General features: G+C 37.1%; 1 protein-coding gene across 12 annotated transcripts in view; it reads left to right on the top strand.

Annotated features, from left to right (window-relative positions):
* The window catches only part of vav2 (vav 2 guanine nucleotide exchange factor), a 208,407-nt gene that overhangs the window by 153,557 nt on the left and 37,853 nt on the right, over positions 1-16,997 (top strand). For 8 of the 12 annotated variants that reach the window (XM_032569929.1, XM_032569928.1, XM_032569931.1 and 5 more), the window contains 4 exons: positions 9,103-9,208; positions 11,733-11,747; positions 13,922-14,020; positions 15,949-16,017. In XM_032569929.1, coding sequence (XP_032425820.1) covers positions 9,103-9,208; positions 11,733-11,747; positions 13,922-14,020; positions 15,949-16,017 — 289 coding nt within the window. The remainder of the gene's footprint in view (positions 1-9,102; positions 9,209-11,732; positions 11,748-13,921; positions 14,021-15,948; positions 16,018-16,997) is intronic. The other 4 variants (XM_032569939.1, XM_032569932.1, XM_032569940.1 and 1 more) reach the window with 1 other exon arrangement.

Raw genomic sequence — 16,997 nt, 5'->3', positions numbered from 1 at the left:
AAAAATATATATATAGATTTGCACTTAATAAATACTTTTTTGTCTGTAAATATGTTCTACCCAGAAATTCTCAAGTGGAAGTTTTAGCTTCATCTGTTTGAAGTACTACAGAAACCACAATCTTCTTCTAAGCATCTTTTCTATAAATAGTCAAGTGTACACTAAAATACAATAAAATTTCCTTTCTTTTAATGAAATTGAATTATTTGCTTCTTTGCATCTTTTTATGTATTTCTAATATTGAATTAAAAAAAGGCTTAAATGGTTTTAAAAAATCTTTAAAGTGTGCAGTCTTTTATCCGATTATTCATCAGAATAATCTATGCTATAATCAATTACTAAAATAATAATTGGTTGCAGCCATAGTTCAGATCAAAATATTTCCAGGGGTTAAAATGGCCCAGTCAAAGTCCAGATTCTCAATGTCTTGAAACTTGAATAGAATTTCTTAGAATAGAAATAATTTCAGTCTCTAACTTACTGCAGGTGTAATGATTGACTTTATTGCTTATTTATTTATAATTGTAAACAATTTGAAGCGACCGTGTGTCATTTGGTTGCAGGTTTTGCTTCCCAGAATCATGAATATTGGCTAACGTGCCCACCTGACTGGTCATCAGTTGAGAGTTTGTACATGGACAGTTTGTCTTACGACAAAAAATTAAAAAGCTGTATCAACAAAATACCTTCAGAAGTCAGTGTACAGTATAAACGTAGGAACTGAGCAGGTGATGGACTTGCCATCCTATAGGAAAGGTTAAATCAGTGTTTAACATCTAAAATCTATTCTACACATTGATTGAAATTAACCTTGGTACCCAGAGCAGCAGCTTCACTGAGTCAGAGGGTTGAGTTCTTTGTTTTCTTAAGTGGTCAGGGATGTCACCAAGCTAAGGTCTGTGTGTGACCTTTACTGTAGGAGCAGAGGGCAGGTCTTATTAAATTAATCATTCCCTTCCACCATATGGCTGCACTTGACCTTTTACGAGGAACATTTTGTCTCACCAATGGACAGGAGGATAATTGATTCATCAGCAGGTCCTCCACTTAATGCAGTAGGACACGCTTAGCACATAGGTCATGCTAGCAATAACCCCGCTCTCAAAGACGTATTAATTAGCCTGAAATATTGATGCATGTGTGATTTATGATGGCTCCATGACTGAACTGCGAAAAATGGATGATGGGGACAATAATCATCTTTCCACAGTAATAACAGTCATGTTTTATCGATGTAAAGCCAATCTGTTTCCCATAGGAGGAAACCAGTGCACAGGGAGAACATGTGGAGCCGTAAAAAAACAAGACTGTGAAAGATATAAAACAGCAATATTGCCACCACAAATTTTGATTGTAAATAATAAAAGCCAGTGGGAAAGTGCAATAATAATTTTGTGGCAAAGCTAAGAATCTCCTGAAACTGGTGAGTAACATGGGGGTAAAAAAAAAAAAAAAAAAAAAACTGAAACCAACTGCTGAATGATGTTGATGAATGGACGAACATTTTCAGCAACAAGGCAGTTTAAAGTACTTTAAATGATTTAGAAGGAAATACAAACAAAACAACAAACCAAAAGGATGACAAGAAGGTAACAAAAAAGACAAAAATACTACACAATTTAAGCTAATAGCAGTTTCTCTAGATATAAAGTTTGTTCTCGATTAGCCATAAGAATAAGTACTCATAATTTATAAACCAGTAGGAGTTTATGTGTGTCCATGTGTGAGTCTTATTCTGGGTTACTATCAAAGTATAAAACTAAATATTGGTTCCCCACGTTTAATAAGAATAAGTACTCCCCAGTTTCTATACGTATAGAGGTTTCTCTGGATCTGAAGGTATAAACCTAAATGGTGCTTCTCCATGTTTGATATTCGCAGGCGTTGGGGATCACACCATGATGGTTAATAAGGTGGTCACAATGTTATGCCTTGTAAAAACAATCACTCTTATGTTACTCAAGTGAGTCTTCATGGATTTATTTAGTGAAAAACGAACCTGAAAAGCAGCTGCATGGATCTTTTAGGGATGTGTTCATATTCAATAGAACTCCAGTAATTACAGTTCATGGAAGCTTCATTGACTTTTTGCAGAGCCACATTGATTAAGAGTGATGAAGACTATCTGTCAACATCTTGCCTTTTCACTGGCCATTTCACCTTATACACAAGTTCCCTAAAGAACAGAGGATAAAAATGACTGATGATCATACAGTTTCAAACTTATGATCATTTCGACTCAATATTCAACTCTTAAAACCTGTAGTTATTTAAAGGTCTCAGACAGATCTTTTGTTGTTCACTCTCAGTCACATCAATACAGGACTAAATATTGAAGGTTTAAACATCAGAAACCCATAGCGATGTTCCTAGTATAGACTCCTGAAGAGACAAGTGTGTATTCTGCACTGGAAACTGCACTTCACTAGACTGTACAAAAAGAATTTAAAGATTTTGTTTGTGGAATTTTTCATTATTGTTCAAATTTATTCAAAATTATCCAAATACAGCTCTGGAAAAAATGAAGAAACCACTGCACTGAAACCCATTGAAAACCTCTTGGTTATTCCACCAAATATTGATTTCTGAACTCTTCCTGAGTTAAAACATTTGTGTTGTTGTTTGTAAATGAATATGAACTTGTTTTCTTTGTATTATTTGAGGTCTGAAAGTCCTGCATCCTTTTCCTTATTTTGACCATTTCTCATTTCCTGCAAATAAATACTGAATTGTTGCTTGGAATCTCAAAGACATCTGGTCAGTAGTTCATAGAATAAAATAACAATGTTCATTTTACTCAAACATATACCTATGAAGAGTAAAATCAGAGAAAGTGGTAATTTTGCAGTGGTCTCCTAACTTTTTCCACAGCTGTATGTCAGGAAAACAGACAAACTTTAATTGAGTGTCCTGTGTTTTGTCCAGCTAATGTGACTGGAGACAATCAGAGGGATTTTCAGCCAGGATTTTCCGCAGACACAACCTCCCCAGAACAGAAATTACTGCTTATATTCCTATCATTTTAAAATCTGATCCTACATCCTCAGAAAGTACAATGCGGTGCTTGGACTCTTGATGTGGACTTGCTTGATGATTTGTGAAGTCTACTTGTTAAGAATTGGTCCTGTATGAGTAATCTACATCCAGCAGCTTAACCTGAAGCTATGAACACAAGAGATTATGTTTTGCTTGACTGAGTATCATTTAAAGGTTAAGTACAAGTCACTTCAGTTGTTAGAGTATTTCCATATTGCACACGCTGTGTCAGTTGAACTCATGTTGAGTGAGGTTGATTGAGGCCTGCAGCCATCATTAGGAGCTCACCTAAAAGCAACGGATGTAAAGTGGATGGTTTGGATGTTCCATAGCGCCGGCATGTAAATGTTGGTCACGCTGTTTGCGTTCTGCTACCCGGTATCTGTTTCTTCGTCTAATTGAGGTCTCTGAGGTTAATGTGGCGACCCTGGTCCTTACCTCTTCCCTCTGGCGTCCAGATGATCACCTCGCTTAACTCCCAAGTCCTCCCCGTCTGGAATGGCTCCATCCTGAGGTTGACAAAGCATGTAATGGGGAGGATCTGCCACAGTTGCCAGGGGAGTTATTTCCTTTGCGAAAGGCACACATAGATTTCCATTCCCAAACATGGACTGTCACAAGCTCTTTGTGTCATCTTTAGCAGTTTATTTTGGTGTGTTATTCCCCTGGGCAGGCAAAAAAAAAAAAAGTCAATAGCTTGCAAAATAGGAAAGTTACACAATTTGTGATTTATTCTTCTTTTTTGTACAGTGTTTAGACGTATAAATATTAATATTTCTTTTTTGGTTGTGATTGTTTATATTTTTGTGACTTTTTGTTTGTTTTTACACTGTCTTTATTGCATTCATATATTTTTACCTGCAGTTAGTGAATTATTCCTGGCTTCCTCTATTTGATTGTTTTCCTCTTCATTTATAAAACGAGCAGCAATTTTGGTGTTAATATTAGCTGTAACTTATAGTAACACACTTGTATTATTAGATTCAGACAAAAGGGGGATCCTGCAAAAGTGAACAGTTGAAAGAAATTTCTCTATGGAAGCAATAAGTCATCTTAAAGTAATGCAGCTGATTAAAAATAGCATTATTTGCAGATAAATTGTCAGCCATTTTGCTCACATGCAGTCAGGGTCTGAGGAAATCCATCTCTGAACGCATTTATTGACCTTGAAAGCAGCAGACGACCTGGCTAATTCTGCCAGCTAAGAACCGGAAATTGAGACACCAGAATCACCACTATTGGACTTTTACTGTTTGGAAAAACAATTCCTGGTCTTGATTTTAGTCGTCTTTCAGATGGTAGGGTGGAGTTTGAAGTAAACAACTTGAAGGCAAGGATTCATCAGCAGAATTTTTCAGTATCAAAGACGAAACATCTCAAAGTGATCTGTTGAACATGACAGTGACTTCAATGTGCTACGGTGACCTTCAGAGTCACCAGATTTCTCTCATTTTGGATGCGGTTCAGCCAAACATTCTGCAGTACCTGTCATGTCAATGTAGACCTAGTGCTAGAGGAATATTTCTGATTACATGTGGAATATGTGGCAGGAAGAATTGTGGTCCAATCAGATGTAAACCAGATGTACCTAATAAAGCTGAGTGTTTTTTTTTTTTTTTTACCAATTTTTGTATAAGAGGATCAGTTAAAGTTGCATTTCTGTTTCAAAATAAATTTCAGCTAGAGCAATCTCTTTGTTCTCTTTTGCAGCCTTTTTATAATCCGTAAACTTTATGTTAGATATGCACACCCAACCAAAAACTACTGTGAAATACACTTTCATTATTTATTGTCTGTATGGCTTATTCAGAGTACACAAGCCCAAATGAAGTTGAGCTAAGCTAGTGTAGAGTTTTACACTCCAGTCCACTTGGTGGCGGTATATGTTGCAAAAGTTTCTGTTCCAAAGAGAAGAAAACACACATTTTGAGAAATACTGTAAGAATGTTCATAGATGTAAACCTCCTAACAAACAATTTAAGCAAACAAGTGTTCTTGTTTGTACTGTTTTTTTGTCCTTCACACTCCCAGTCTGTTTTACCGTTTCAGTTTGTTGTGCTACCATCTCTTTATTCTGGAATTTACCGTCACAAATGTGTCAAAGCTAAATGCAGCCTGTGAGATAACAAAATTTGTGGCTGCCCTGAGATGTTAGAGCAGTATAGTTTATGTACTTAAATTTTTATTATTATCATTATTATTATAAGCAATTATTGCAAATGCTAATAATTATTGCAATTTGTTTTTGCAACATGTAACAACTTTCGTTCTATAAGCATCTTATGATGAATGAATGAATGAATTGAATTCCAAACATGCAATATTTCATTAACAGCTGCTTTATTTGATCATGGCAGCATAAGATAAGGTGTTTTAACTAAATCAGATCAAGTGGGCTGCATTTTTTTTTTAGAATCTTAGTTGCGGGAGATTTTATACTCTTGTATAAAGCAATAAAAAGAGCTTGTCACAAAAATAAATAAATATAAATGCCGTCCATATTTTAAAATTCAATCTTTGCAAACTTTTCCTTTTCATTTAGAGGCATGAGCTGCTTTACTCTTTGTATACTCTCCTATTACATGTCTGAGGCCACATTTTTACCAAAACCTACCTTTTTTAACTTAAAAAAACCTAAATGTTATATAATTTTTTGATTTACAAAAACCTCAGCTGTATCAAACATATGCACTGTAGCTCTCATACAGTGCATCATTGTCCATTCCTCCTCCTTACTGATGCAGCTCTATGTCATCATAAGCCTGGAGCACTGACTAAACCGATTGCATGCAAACACACTGGACACCCTCTGGCTTGTCATTGTTTTATCAGACAGAAAATTAGACCCTAATTCCTGAGCCCTAAGGTCCTTTTCTTCCCACTCTATGTCCCACCAATGCATTTTCATGCTAAGACATGCAAAAACACACACCTACACACCCCAACATGCCCACATGCATGTGAATTATTTATAAGTGCTCACAAAGGCCCAACAGAAGAACAGATTTGGAAATTCATCCTATACAGATAAATCTTTGTTTTTTCTCTTTCTCATATCATCACATATTTACACACATTATACAGTATGTAGGACATCGCTATACAAATTTAGCCCTGCTGCATTCACAGCGCTCTTATTGTTTCATCATTTTTTCTGGAAATGCGATTACCTACTTGCTTTGCAACGGTTTTCAAAAAACTCGAATGTTAAAACAAAAAACCTCAACAGATTGCGTAATGTAACCAGAGCAGAGTAGCGCAAAATTTTAGAGGAAGAAAACTTTATCAAATGTTTTACAACTGAAAATCTCAAAACTGTGCTAAATTGTATTTAGCATATTTTATTTGTGGTGTATTAGACACAGTAACAACTTGGAAGTAGGTTCACCGGTCAAGTGATTACCAAATTTAATTTACATGATCTAAACGCAAAACGCTGTGTGTGGTGAAAAACTGACATTATACATCCCCATAAACACGTTGTCTCTACATTGAAGCACAACATTTGAATCGATTAGAACAAGTGCAACACTGAATAATACAACCAGATCTACAATGTAAGAGTCTGGATGAGTGATATTGTTTTCCTTGAACTTCAGAAGTTGTGGAAACCTTTGCAAGATGCTCTGCATCGAACATAGTACCCTGTGGAAGACAAAAGTTCCCCTATAAAAGTTCAATTTTTAAATAAAAGAGGTAATACAATCTAAATCTAGGTGTATAAGGAAGAGTTTGAATGAAACAACCAATTGACATTCATATATTAAGATCACATCCAAGCCGAATAATCCAGACTATGCATCGCTGGTGATTTTGAGTGTCATTAAAAAAAATTTAAATGAATTGATGATGAAATTACTAACTGAAAAGATGAAGAAAGACATGACAAATAGATAAAGATGCTGCAGATGCAGAACTACCAGTGTACATAAAGACAGATTCAAGAGTAAAGCTAAGGATAAGAAGCGGGTCGATATTGACTGTCTAATTTTTATGTATTTTTATTTTGTTGAGCTATACTTTATTATCATATCCTACTGTATAAAAGAGCACTTAGTCTTAGATTTCTCCTCCATCTTCTCCCAGGAGAAGTTTCCTCTCTTAGATCTCTTCATAGGTCAAAAATATGTCCATAACCTCCCGCGGATAATAGAGCAAAATTAAGTTGAGAGTGTGCCTCACCGTAACCTCTCTGCCATCCAGCATCTGTGAGAGTGGTCTTGTAGTCCCACCGCTGGGAGAGGACATGCTGATAGGACAGCATGAGCTGGATACTGTCCTCCCACGCAGCCTCGTCAGTATTCAACTTGAGCCGTTTTGACTTAATGAAAAAAGAAGCAGCGTATTACTGAGAGTGAACTGAGACACCCCAATTAAAACTTCAAACCAACGTCACTTGAGCATTATTGCAAAGCTGAGTTTTTGATTGAGGGCAGATGCGTCTACTCTTCTTCTCCTTATCCTCATGTTTATACAGACAGTGAAAGGAGGATTATTGTAGCTCTGAAAGCAGATGAAGGTCGTCACCTGGAACCAGTTTTGGAGAATCAAACAACATGAACCCACAACTTACAGACCGCCTTAGTAACCCAGTGCTACCGTTCTCCACATGATGCTTTAAAAGTTTACCACATTTTCTGTCACTGCAGTCACTCTTCCTAATGAGACTTTGTTTTAAAGCTACAGTTAGCATGCTACGATTAGCGTGACTGTTAAATAGCAGGCTCTACATCAGAAGATAACCTTAAGAATTACCAGACTATTTTAGCTTGTAAACATTTTACATCTTCTAATTATCAAATTAATAGAAAATTAATTTGAACTGTATTTATCAATGTGGTAATATTTTTGGCAGAATTAGAAATGCAGTGGACACCTTCTATTGTCTGCAAATCACAAAAATCTAAAAACTACTCTCTAAGAATGTTTAGAGCTATCTATTCTAATAGTTCAAACACCAAATATATCTTAATGTTTCTTACTAGACACAGTGGAAATTGTGTTAGCACTACCTCAGAAGCTAACATCCACCATCTGCCCTCTTGGAGGTACAGCCAATTAGCACCAGGGGAACTGAGTGACTCTTCTGCATTTGCTCCTTTGCAAACACCAGCCAGTCGCATGCCATTGCACCAAGGTATTTCAGATACTTACCCAGCATTTTCTTCAGGATAATATCCACACGATTTACACAAAAAAAATTATGAATAGGCTAATTGTCCATCTATTCGTAATTTTGAGTAACATTCCATGGAAAGATCTGCAAATACTGAGTTGCCCTTAAATAAAAGCCCTGATTTCATACATTTTTGGGTAAATACTTAGAAGCTGTAAATTTGTGGCATTTTAAAGAAAGTTAAAGACACTGTGAGAATCTTATGCCGCCTGAACCAGTCCTGAACTTTCAGGACAGAGAAACAAGGTGGATGTTTGCTGAGGCTGAACTTGTGACTCAGGTTAGAAAACTTAATAATCACCAAAGAATATTGAATTTATGAGAAATTAAACTAGGAGTTTGGATTTACACACTTAAGAAACAACATTTGTGGCATCAAACATAAAAACCATCATTCATTCCTTTCAAATACAAATTTTTGGGGGGAGAAGACTTTGAAAGAGATTTGCATCTTCTCTTAAAGTCCCTTTCCTGAGCAATAATTACACCTGCAGTGCAAGGCAAGGCACAGTATAATCTCCGACAGCATGAGGAGCAGCAGCCGCTCCTCTCCACAGCAACTGTCTTTGCTCTGCTGGCTTCTGGCCTAATTAAAGGTCAGTTAGCTAGCTGGGTGCCAAAACAATATAAACAGATTCAAGGGAAATGCCACATGGGAGCCCAACACTTCGGAGGGGTTTGTAAATGCTGGGTGCTGCGTCCTCTTCCTCGGAAACAAAATCATTAAAGAAATTAAAATCACGTCACCCCTCTGGCCCTCATGTGTAAAAGATAATGAGATGGCTCTGATTTGACAGCCCAGGGTGTGTTGGCTGTCTTAAAGTTTTACTTTTTTATCAGTTGGATGGGGATTTTTATCTGACCTTGTGGCATGTTTTTCCTCTCCTCAGTGAACATGACCTGGGTGAGGATGACATCTACGACTGCGTGCCATGTGAGGACGACGGCGACGACATTTATGAGGACATCATTAAGGTGGAAGTACGACAACCCATGGTGAGATCTTTGTATAAAAGGCCCTTTTGTCAGTCGCTGATTACCTGATGCATGTTTTCACACAAGATTTCCAGCATCGTCAGCATGCACACTAGACAAAAAACAATCTTTGAAAAATAAAAGTCTTTGCAATTCACTATAACATGTAACGCATGCTGACCAGTTGACATCTCTTTGCCATAAAAACTGACAACCAATCCTCATCATGGGCTTAATTAGCTACAGAACCACAGAGGGCATGATGAGTTAATAGATCTAGACTTTTCCTTTGCAAAACCAATTAGCCCTGGTAAAGATGTTTTTTTTAAGCTTATAATTAATGTATCTTGAAGTGCTGCACTAATCCTAGAAGCTGAAGAGAAAACAAATTAAACTTTAGCTAAAGTACAACTTAATCAGTGAGAAAAAGAAATTACTATTTTGAAAATATTTGGGGAATTTTATAAAGAAGTCAAAATTTTTAATGATTTGTTTTTTAAATTGCATTATAGTATAACACCGAGGCAAAATGCATTGTAAGGGTGGACTGCTGGGTTGGAGTTGGAACCCGTTCATAACTGCTTGTGGCATTTTTTTTTTTAAGTATGTGGAAAAGCAACTCAAGCCTATAGTGATAATGTGGGCCTGTTTCCCTTTCAAACCAGTAATTCCAGGATACTGGGAAAAAAAAGTTTGCCTCTGCCAGAATACAGAATAAAGTTCATCTTTGTGTTTTCAGGAGAATAATGAGAACAAGAGAGAAATCGTTCTTTGTTTTGTTGAAAGCTTTTACTCTAACATGGAATTTTGCTACCCTCAATCTTCTGTTGGTATCGGTAAAATTAAAGGTTGGATTTTCATAAAATATTCTGTGTGAACTTATGCTACTGCAATAAAAGTTTATTTTAAGACTTTTGACACATTTGCAGCATAATTGACTGTAAATGTAAACAGCTCTGTGTGTGTTTTTAGGCGCAGTATCTTTAAACTATGGCTATCTGTGAACTACAAGATTTCTTTCCACCTTGTGAATTTATCGTTTTCAACCTGCTGCTGACATTAATTAGAAGGAAGCATAAACACACAACCAAAGTGGGATGACAACATATTGTCTTAACTCCTGTAGCATTTTCTTTTACTTTGACTTGTATCATCATCAGTTCAGAAACGAGGTATAGACAGTAAGATTATGAGCGTGTGCTGCATTCTTGAGCCTTGGTTTCACACAAACCCAGTAATGATTGTGAGTAAGAAGCCAGTAGATTGAAATCTCCTGCTTTGACTGTGTTTTCGTTTTGCATTATTTTCTTTTTCCATTAAGGTAAAATCCCGTATTCCATTATGCTCTACCTTGCGAATGTATTCACAGACTTTGATTTTTTTTTTTTTACCTTTTGTCACAATAATCACAAACCTTAATGTCGGATGCAACTACACAGTATGTTGGATTTTCCTTAAGTGGAGAGAAAGTTATAGGTTCATCAACGTTTTTCACAAATTAAATAGGGTGAGCTTTTCTACTTACCCTCCTTTAACTAGTACCCTCAAATTAAATCCAGTGCAAGCCTCGAGAAGTCACCTCATTAGTAAACAGAGTCCATCTGTGTGTGATTTAGTCTTGTTATTATTACAATAGTTTCATGAAGGCGTCAGAGGTTTAGTAAAGAACATTTGTAAACAAACATCATCACCATGAAGGCCAAGGAACAACAGCAAGACACGTCAACTTTCAAAGAAAGTGACTCATATCCTCCACTTATTGTGAAAAATGCATTTGTAGACAAACACATTTGCATTTCTTTTTCAAAATATAAATGTGAAAATCCCTTATGTTTTGGGTCTGTGGTAATTTGCACAACCCCTATCTGCAAGATTCTACTTGATTCATTATTCCATGTTCACTGTCCTTTTAAGCAAGAACAAAGTTCACCTAAAACAGCTGATGTTTAGATGATAGCAAAGTCATCTACTAGAGCTAAATATAGGGGAGATCCAGAAGATTCTGCAAAAGACTTGAGACCAGGCAGAGTTTGCAGGGGAATTGTTTAGATTGCAGATTATTCCTGAGCCGAAATTCAAAATTCAGACCTATATCCATCTGCGGATATGTGACAAGCAGTTCTCCATCCAATACGACTGAACTGGAACTATCTTGCAAAGAGGAATGTGTGAATATGTTAGTCTTCAGATGTACAAACCCCAACAGACGAACAGCTGTAACTGTACCAAAGGTGCTTCTTTAAGAATCGACGTAGGGAGACTGGAAATGAGAATTATCCACTATTTTGTGTCTCTTAAAATTCTTTCAGAAATAAATTGAGGTTTGTGGTTGTAGTGTATGAAATCTTTTGCAACATTACATAAGCTTATATTATCATAAGCTCAGTGCTTGAGGATACATCTGTTCTTTGCAGAGTTTATCGGATGCATTGTGATGATCGACAGACACTGCAAAGACCAGATGATGATGCAGCTTTCCATTTATTGTCTATTTCACACTTGGTGATATAAACTTGTCACTTGCTTTGCCCTTCTCATGCTGCAGATCAGATACATGCAGGTGAGTGGTGCTGTGCTTGTGACTCAACTCCCCCTCTTCTCTCCTCCAACCTCCTTCTCCCCATCAGCTAACTTCCCCTCATCACTTCATTTCAAACACACAGCATCCCACGAGAATGACCCGCCGATTAGGGTTAGTGACCCATGCATGGTGGCGGGGGAGACCCCATCTGGTTGAACGTCTGACTCAGGGCCTGTGACTTCAGCTCAGTGACTGCAGTGTTAAGTGATGTCAGCGAACACCACCCACTGCCACAACAAAGACGGACACAAACTTTGTTGTGCTGGCTTCGTGCCCTGCCTCTCTTTCTGTTTTTCTAATTACATGCTGGACTGAAGCCTGGACTGGACTTTCTTTTTCTTCTTCTTTAAGCATTGTTAGCTCCAGGTTTCTTATTGTCAATGGCCAAATCTGGTCCAGATGGCTCCCCTAGTTCTTCTTTATCTTCCTCTTAAGTTTAGCTGCTTCAAGTGCGCACCAGATAAAAATGTGTTCAAATTAAATCTGTATGTTTTTGTTCCAATGCTCTGTGGATTTTACAGAGCTGTTGGCTAAGTTGTGTGTGGAAATCAGTCAATTTCCTACATTTATTCAGATTCTCTTTGTTTTCTTTATTTTTACTGACCAAGCACAGGTTGATTGTCGACTGATTTTCAGACTATGATCAGTGAACTATGCAGTCGCTCAGTGATTTCATGAAGCAGTCACCCTGTGTACTGTATGTGGGGGTATCATCTGTGTAACAACAAGAATCAATTTTATGCTTCTTTGGAATATTAGTGAAGCCCATGAAATACAAAGAAAATTGCAGTGGCACAAATATCAAGCCCTGTGTGACACCATGTGACACGATCCTGAAATCATTTAAAACAACACAGTTTGTTCTCTCAGGCTGGTACGAACTGAACCACTCCACAAAAACCTGCAGAATGATTAAATACTATGATCCACCATGTCAAAGGCAGGAGTCACATACTTCATTGAATCTGTAGCCAAAGGGATGACATTAAAGAACCAAAAACTGCTTTAGATTCTTCAGCAGTGTTTTTATAACTTGAACTTGGTTCAACCCTTCTAACGCAACCCAATCAAAAGTTTTGGTGACCTGCCAAGCTGAGCAGAGAAAAATGGAGCCTTAATCATAACTAGAGCGCCAACAGCAGCTATGATTTAAATCGCTTCTTTGATCAAGTTTGGTCTCTAGTGCTTTTATGAATCGATGCAGCGCTCAGGGCTGTTTACTCAAGTTGCTAAACAGAAGTCATCCTCCAAAAAGGCAATGTGGCAGAGAGCCCAAAATAAAGTGAAAGAAGCCTGGATGTACTCTACCTTTGGGAAAATAAATTCTCGAATCATATGAAATGAAATGAACTTCTGGCTTGTCAGAACCGTTTCTTTACAGCTAAACTCGGTGGGAGAAACACGCTGTCAGCACATTTTCCTGCAAGTCAGAAAACAAGCTAGTATAGAAAGAAAAAAGAAGTAAAGAAATACTTTTTAGGAAGGATCTGAGGTTATGTAACCTCAAGGCTAATCTTGAGTTTAAACCTTAGCCTTGCAGAATGTGTATTTATGGGCATTCATTTTTGCATCTCTTACATAGTTTTGAGAAGAAGAATAACAAAAAGGTCAAAGATAAAAGGTATTGTTAATTTTGAGAATTATTTTGGAAAACAAGTTTTGACGCTCTTTCAGCCAATGAAAGATGAAGCGTCTGCAACTTTAAGAAGTCTAATATTAAATTTTTTAGTTGTCTCAACAACACAATAAATATTAATGACTCTTTACCTTAAGGTAGACTTTCATTATAATCTGTTAGGTAATCCAGTTTACCTGGCACAACGCGAAATGGCATTTTACAGCAGAAATCTAGTATGAAACCACTGGGTATGAAACTGTGTGGGTTTCATGCCAATCTCATCAATGTTTCATCCCATAAAATCTGTTCAGAGTTTTAACACATGGCAAGATGTTTTGTGCATGGCAAGATTATATCCTGGTTAAAAGGACAAGCTTTTTATGTGAAAACTGTGGAAACTCCTGAAAAGGCTTCAGCATAAATTTACTACAACCAGCAACATCCCTAAACATGTTTATTTTAAATCCCAGTTACTTCAACAAGTTCACTGTGTATTTAAAATAATATAATTCGTTTTTTTCTTTGTATTTTCTAGAAAATGGGTATGACAGAAGATGACAAGAGGAACTGCTGCTTAGTTGAGATCCAAGAGACTGAAGCTAAGTACTACAAGACTTTAGAGGACATTGAGAAGGTGAGTTCTTACGTTGACTAGTCTGCTGAGAGTTGCAGTTTGGCTCAGAAGTTCTCATTCACTCATTCAGTGGCATACATGAAGACTCTGGTGCACAAATTAAAATGTAATTGATGAAAATATACCCACAGACTCATACACAAACACATATCGACTAAAAATAAACAATTTCCTAGTTTTTGCATAAACATTAGTCCTTTTATCCTGGAATTATTCATCAGGTGATAGAAGGCTGACTTTGTATCTGTCTTCATATGTCTCTAAAGGTTCAGATAAACAGCTAAAATGAATCAATATTAAAAAGAAAAACAACTTCAGGGTAATGTTCTGCAGGTATTTCTCTTCAGAAAAAAAGGTTAAACTTATATCATGCCAAACTTTTGTCCACAACTGTTGATCGTACAGATAGTGAGTGTTTTCATACTTACTCTGGGTTCCTGTTTGCTGCCTCCTTGTTGTCGGCGCCTGATGCCCCTCAGCTGTGTGTCAGCATGGAAATGTCGGCCAATTCATTTGGGAGCACAAATGTCACGGAACTGATCAATATGGTTATTATTGGCTGAGCCCTCAGGGGAGACAGTTATTCCTGGTGCTTTAAGTGCACATTATAGGTGCCAAGAGTTGCCAAAGGAATAGCTTGATTTATATTAAATCTCATTATAATGCAAGAGCAAAGTCTGATAATACATCAGTGCAATTTATGAGGATTTAAAATTCCATATACTTTTGAATTCAAGGAGCTGGGTAAATAATTTTTAGTATTTAAACAAATAAAACATAAAAATGTGTCATTCATTGGTGTTCATCATTGATGAGTCAATACTTTGAAGAATCAACTTCAGGTGCAGTTCGAGTGAACTTGGGGATTTCTCTACCAGCTACAGAAATACATTCTTGATTGATCTTCTATAGCTCAACTTCAGTCAGACTGGATGAAAATGTGAATATACTTTGATCTAAGACATTTCATTGCAGCTCTGGCTGGATGTTTAGGGTGACTGTCGTGTTGGAAGATGAACCCTAACCCCAGCCTTGAGGTTTTTTTGTAGCCTCCAGCAGGTTTTTCTCCAAGTTTGACCTGTCTTTTATATTTGTTTTCTTTCATAAAGCTCTCCTTGCCTGGCCTGTCAGTTTAGGTGAACATACAGTACATCTTTCAGTAGATTTGCAGTCCAACCATAAACTTTTCATTTTTAAATACTGGGTTGAACAGAGCTCTATGAGACATTCAAAAATATTCCAGTTATTTCACACATCTTTCCTGCATTCCTCACACATTCTTTTTGCAAAACAAACTGGTAAAGTCAAGCAACTTTCATGCAAAACAGACACAAACACTCCAGTTCTCTTGGTGTGATGATAAACCTCTGTTGAGATCGGCACTGCTAACTCATCACTTTCGTCGTTGGCAGATTTCTTCTGAGCGCCACAAATCATCCGCTCTGCTAATTTCATTAAAGCAAATGTGCATCCTGTGTTTTTCCCCACATTAGACCAACGTGAGAGTGAATGAGAACAAATGTGCCTCTCGTGATCAGAGGACTCGTAAAGCTTAATTGAGTTGGGGTTCATAAAGGCTGTCGTTTTTTATGTTGCTTCTTAGTTGATCTATTTGTTATCATTATGATGATGAAATGTGGCGGCCATAAAGTAGAGCTGTGGAAAATAACAGGCAGGTTTTTTCCTGTCGTCTGCAGCAGCACTGCGTCTCCATGTAGCGCTAGCTCACTAAGTGTTATTTCCATTTAGTAAATGGCCTGATATATGTTGCCTGTCTTTTTACCATGTTGTGTAATATTGATTTGTGCTAAAAGCTTGAATTGATCTCTTTCGAAGAAAGAAATGCAAACTCTGACGTTAAGACTGCTGAGAAAATGAGGTTTTTTCGTGTAAAGCATGTTCTGATTCGTTCCTCTCTCCCCTTGAAGAATTACATGATCCCGTTGAAGCACGTCTTGAGTTTGCAAGAAATGGAGGCTATTTTTGTCAACCTGGAGGTGAGTACGCGGTCAGGTGAAGAAAAATCTGAATTTACAGCATGTCTGCATGCCTCTGACAGGTGAATAATGGGGTGTGCAGCTGATTGACTGACATGGCATGTTATTGTTTCTGTACTCTACCCTGATACATAATTTATAGTTTCATATATAAAGCAAATATCCGTTTTCAAAACAGCACCAAAGGAAAACAGAAGATTCTTTTTTTCATACATTGTCGTCAGTGATGGATGTATGAGCTGGACTGAACGATGGAAAAATTTTGTATTTTAGCAGTGGCTCAATATGCCAAGCAAAAGATTCTTTAAAGCAAAATTGTTACATTTTTTATCGAACCTGAATCAGCTTTTTTTTCTAGATTGTAGGTTTAGAAAACAGGTCATTACTCATTGCTCCAAAGCACCTCCAACATGTTTGACTTTGTTCACATCTGGTAAAATTGTGCTTTTCATGCCAATTGTTAAATAGTCGTAAATCATCATTATTACAAATTGAGCTCATGATAGTTATACTCATTCCCGCAGAAAATGTATATTAAAAAAAGCATCTGTGGCAACATTATGTCTGGAACACCAAACTTGGACATCAGTGTGGAAAACAATGTGCACCCAATGTAAAAATACTAATAGCAAAGTCTCCAGCAAGAAGGAGGCATTCAGGAAAACTCTTGTTTGACTGAAATATATCTCGGAAATGTAACAAACCGGCATCCTACTCAGAGATATAAAAGTTCTCAGTTGTGAATCCAGTGTAGGTGTAAAACATTATGGTGGTGAGTGTCAGATTGGGATAAAACTCAGGTTTTGCTCAGGCTCTGACCAGCATTTTTACTCTGATTAGCAAACCATGTAGTGATTGTGTTGGATCTGATCTTCAGTTGGAAAACTTAGCCTTCTGTTTGATCTGCTTTTATCTGAGACATGTTGAGTCCTCAACCTCTCTGTTGCGTTGTGGAATTATCTTACATTTATTGCTTAGAT

Source organism: Xiphophorus hellerii, chromosome 8, assembly GCF_003331165.1.
Source record: "Xiphophorus hellerii strain 12219 chromosome 8, Xiphophorus_hellerii-4.1, whole genome shotgun sequence".
Lineage (NCBI taxonomy): Eukaryota > Metazoa > Chordata > Actinopteri > Cyprinodontiformes > Poeciliidae > Xiphophorus > Xiphophorus hellerii.
This window is presented reverse-complemented; position numbering and strand designations above follow the sequence as displayed.